Source organism: Myotis davidii, unplaced genomic scaffold (assembly GCF_000327345.1).
Source record: "Myotis davidii unplaced genomic scaffold, ASM32734v1 scaffold641, whole genome shotgun sequence".
NCBI classification, from domain to species: domain Eukaryota; kingdom Metazoa; phylum Chordata; class Mammalia; order Chiroptera; family Vespertilionidae; genus Myotis; species Myotis davidii.
Window position 1 is genome coordinate 2,269,772 of NW_006293232.1, and position 5,157 is coordinate 2,274,928.

General features: G+C 41.4%; 1 protein-coding gene across 1 annotated transcript in view; it reads right to left on the reverse strand.

Moving 5' to 3' along the window:
* Positions 1-5,157, reverse strand: part of PIWIL4 (piwi-like RNA-mediated gene silencing 4) — a 54,503-nt gene that overhangs the window by 12,612 nt on the left and 36,734 nt on the right. The window contains exons 14-15 of the mRNA XM_015565987.1: positions 1,995-2,195; positions 701-824 (exon numbers count right to left, since the gene is read on the reverse strand). Of these exons, the coding sequence (XP_015421473.1) occupies positions 701-824; positions 1,995-2,195 (325 nt within the window). The remainder of the gene's footprint in view (positions 1-700; positions 825-1,994; positions 2,196-5,157) is intronic.

Here is a 5,157-nt window from a genome sequence, read left to right on the forward strand (position 1 = left end):
TGATACATGTAACAAGGATCTCTTTCAGCCTGGAATGAGGTTGGAGGCATGCTGCTATTTTTCTTATTTTCCACAATCCCAAGTAGATACCTAACCACAAACTTAATGGAGCAAATCAAACAGCTTAAGTCTAGGAAGAAGGAATTTGCCAACAGCTCCTACTGCCTCAAAGCATTGTTTAGTTACAAATATGGGAACAATTCTAAGAGAACTTAATAAGAACTATGAGCTCATGTTTAACATGTTATCCCTAATCCTGCCTATGTTTTTTTTTCCTGCCTATGTTTTTAATAGTTGTGCAAACAGCCACCATATCAAGTGTCTGTGAGCATTAATAATAATATAATCATAAGCATGAATTCAGGCATTCTCTCAACTGCTTGACATAATGTATGTAAAGTTCCTAGTACAATGCCTAATACAGTGCCGATGTTCAGAAAATAAATGCTCAAGAATTTCTACATGGCCATCCTTTTGGGAATATGACTAGTATATGAGCAATAGCTTGTCCTAATGTATGTATAAAAATAGTTTTTTAATGCGGCAATGTATTGCCCCAATATTATCAATCATTTATGTCAGTATAATTTATGACCTTAAGTATTCACATTTTAAAAATAAGTAAAGAATACAAACTATTCCTTGCTGTATAGTCTTTAGTTAAACCACAATTAATAGTCTAAATAGTGGAAGAATATGTTAGAGTCATTGTAAAAGTACCTGGTGATTCTGAGGTTAATACTGGCCACAAATCCAACCACCACCATTCCCTTGTTGAATGCATCTTTACAGACATCGATGCCAACTACCATCAGGGACTTTAACTGTAAAATTAAATGTTTCATGATTTTAATGGGATGAGGTATTATTACCTCAAACAACTTAACATGAAAGTTTTAAAAATTACCCCCATTATTTAATTATTCAAGTTAAGCTATGTGCCAGGAAGATCAAGGTCCAGGTGAGGCAGATATTTAACCAGAAACCAAAGAGACTTAAAGAGAAAGGGAAGAATATGGTATATACTTTGTTTTAAGAGATTCACTACAGTCCAAAATAGCAACCATCCTTTGTGGAGATGGCCATGAGTCATCAGTGGCTCAAAGGATTCTGGGGAAGTGCTCAGTCCATTTATCCCTTGCCTCTGGGCTGAAGGAATCTGGAGAGGAATTCTAGCCCCCTTTCTTCAGCTCTCTAAGGACTCCTCACCTGGCTATGCAGGTGGGGTCACCCTGCTTATGGAAGTGTAAGAGAATGGGCTACATTCTCTCACTTCTCATTCTCGCATTTCCTCCCACAGTGGCCACAGTTCAGGAAAGACAAGAGGATTTCTCAGTTCCCCACACAGTTTGGAGATTCAGGTGATAGATTCTGCCAGCTCTCCAAGGTTTGGGGAGGCCCAACCAGGATGCAAGGCTACTCTGAGAGTGAGCACCTGGTGGAAGCAGATAAAGGCAAAGGCCGTGGAATGCAGATTTTAAATAGCTGCCAGAGGCTCTACAGCATGTCCTTCCAAGTCTATGCCAGACTAGATTCTCTCCCAGGATCTATTCTGTTATCAGCTTAACTGAAGCTCCTTGAGATCGGGGGCTACGCCTCACCTGTGCACACCTTCACAGTGGCTTGTGGAAGCCAAACCCAGAGCAGAGCTCAACAAGCAAAACAAACACCTCTGGGATCCTGTAAAAAAATCTCCCACTTTGATTTCATTTTTTAAATGAATTAATCAGCCCGGCCAGCATGGCTCAGTGGTTGAGTGTCAACCTATGAACCAGGAGGTCACAGTTCGATTCCCGGTCAGGTTACATGCCTGGGTTGCAGGCTCGATCCCCAATGTGGGGCATGCAGGAGGCAGCCAATCAATGATTCTCTCTCATCATTGAGATTTCTCTCTCTCCCTCTCCCTTCCTCTCTGGAATCAACTTTTAAAAATACATTTTAAAAATGAATTGATCAACTGATTACTAAAAGGACAAGAGTGACAGATTCCTCACAGGGATTTCAACGGCCCACAGCTCGCCTCCGAGTTTACAGGTCATCTGCATGGCAATCTTGGTGGCAATACTCATCATCATCCCCTGTTTACTCAAGGTCCGAACAAGCACACACTGGCTTGGGACTGGGCAGTCGGAGCTCAGATATTTTTTAATGGATTCATAATAGCTCTGCTGAGCGGAAGGCAGAATACACATGACCTAAAAGCAAAGCAACAAAAAAAAGAGTCAATTTACTTATGCTTAGAAATTGCTTTTCAAAGAAAAATGAATACATGGATTCTTCAAACATCTTTTGCCCTTAAGTTCTCAAGCGGCAAATGTGAACATGCCTACAGGTCTTTAAACTTTGACGATTAATCAAGGCCATTTGAAACGCCTTCTCATCAGCCATCCACTCCACCAAGCCCAACTCCATCTTACCATCTCCCTCAGCCAACCCTTCCCTTCTCTACTGATTTCATTCTGTCATGGCCTCGAGTTCCCTTCTAACTGAGCTCTTCCTCCAGCCACCTGCCCCCTCTGCATGACCCTCTATGGCTCTCCTGTCTCAACCCCTCTGACTCGCAACTTCACCCACAGAGAATTGGCTTACACTGTGTTCTTTTCCCCATTAGGTACTGAACAACCAAAATAAAGGAAACAAAAACAACATATGTTTTGTTTCCTGGTACTTGAAAGTAGGGATATGGAAAGAAAGAAAATAAGGAGAAAGAAACTCGGTGTCCCCTGATATTTTTTAAGTCCACCCAGCTCTGTCACTGCCCTAGTTATCAGGTATTTCCCTTAGAGAAGGATGACCCCTGGACTACCTCCACCTCCTTTCTACCTTCTATTCTCTACCTTCAAACCCCCACCCCCTAAACTATAGAAAAGATAGGTACTGTCATGATAAGCTAAAGAAAACAAATAAAGTTGTTTTTCACCTATAGATCCGTTCAAAATCATAATGCCCAGTGCTAAAGTTATTTAAGTAGGAAATTATAGAAAGTAGGAAAAGGTATTCTTAAATGGTCAGCAAAATTATCTTAGGAACCTTCCTTCCTTCCATCCATTGAGTTTGGGGCCAAGCAAGGTAGGTGGTAGAAGCAAGGCAGTGGCCCAACAGGACCAGGGCCAAAGAAGGTGGGAGCCAAGTGAGACTGGTTACACACCAGGGATGGAGAGATAAGCATACATTTAGAAAATCATAGCGGCCACTAGCAGAGGAGGAAGGGTACGAATTTGGAAAGGGAGAGTGCCTTCCTGTGGAACTGAATCAGAACTGGAGGTGTGAACATGTTTTTAATATATACATAGGTACATCTACACTAATAAAAGAGAAACATGCAAATTGGTGTCACACTGCTATGCCCACAAGCCAATCAGAGTGACTATGCAAATTAACTCAACAAAGATGGCAGTTAATTTGCATACGCAGGCACAGGGTGAAGACTGAAGACTGAACCTGAAGAGGCTTGGCTTCTCTGCTGCAGCCGAACCAAAGGCCTGGGTCCCAGGTGCCGGAGGAAAACTGGTGCCAGCAGCCAGGGGAAGGAAGGCCTATTGAGCAAATCTTTGTGCAACGGGCTTCTAGTATAGTAATAAAATAGATGTAGTTATGCATAATATATATGTATGTACATGCAGGCACATGCACACATATATTTGCCCCAACTTGCCCATTGAGAGAGCCTGGGACAGCGACACTCCAGTAGCAACTGAGCACATCCAATGCCCAGATCTTGGTTTCCAAATACTGTTCTCTACCCAGAGGAATCAGGGCTCATTAGAGAAATTTCTGATTCCAGAGCTGGGCAGCAAAACTTCAAAATTAGCCTGGTATATCTCATTGTGCCAGACAGTGAGGATGTGTTCCAAGAGCGATGTGGACATGTCAACAAGACGTAGAAGCCAGCTTGAACGGGGCTCTCACTGGAAAAACCAGGGACACTCTGGGCATAAAAATAAATAGTAGTAGTGGGTTATAAGGTAGTAAAATAGGGATCCATACTGATATAAATAGATGAACAAAGAATTGGAGAGAAAAGGAAGCTTTTCTTTATAATATAATGGCACCTAATAAATGTAAAAGGAAGTATAAAATTAGAAAGCCACCATTTGGCAACCATCATAGTAATAATGGATTCAAACAAGAATTACTAATGGATTCTAAAACTAGTGGGTAAAAGTTTGATGAGGAATAGATATTTACAGAGTCTCAAAATATCTCCCTATCAAAAAGAAAAAAAACTAATTATAAAGAGAAAAATAATAACTTGACAGGTACCACCTGTATCAGTGGGGTACCCTATAGGACACAGTGAGAACACAGATTCATACTTCCGCCCAAAGTCCATAACCTGAATTTAATCATAAGGAAACATTGGACAAACCCAAATTGAGGGTCATTATACAAAATACTGGTCTATACTCTTCAAAATTAGAAGGCCACCAAAGGCAAGGAAAAAACTATGGAACTGTTCCAGATTGCACACGAAACTAAGGAGACAGCACAACCAAGTGCAACACATTAGATCCGTTTACTAGACAGGACATATAAAGGGGAAAATGTTCATGGAGTCTGTGGATTAGCTGCTCATACTGTTTCTTGATGCTGATGGTTGTCCTATGGTCCTGCAGGAGACTGGCCTTGTTTATAGGGAATATGCACTAAAGTATTCAAGGGGAATGGCTAGCATGTCTGCAACTTACTCTCCAATGGTTCTTGGAAAAAAAGAGATAGATAGACAGACAGACAGACAGGACAAGAATTAGATGGTAGATAGTTAATGATAAAGAAAATATGATAAAATGTCAACAATTGGGGAACATGGGTGAATGGTATATGGGACTGTTTTGTACTAGCAACTTTTCTATAAGTTATATTTTAATTTTTATTGATTTTAGAGAGGAAGGAGGAGAGGGGGGTGGAATATTGATCAGTTGCTTTCCATATGAACCCTGACCAGGGTTCAAACCCACAACCTGGGTATGTGCCTTAACCTGGAATGGAACCCGCCACCCTTTGGTGCACAGGACCAAACTGAGCCGCACCAGCCAGGGTAAAAAAAAAAAAGTACATGCTCTGAGAGTGAGAATTCCCTTTGTTTCATACAGCATCCTTTCGGACCATTGATGGTGTGTCTGACTACAAGAGCTGAACTGCTCTGCATGAGATATG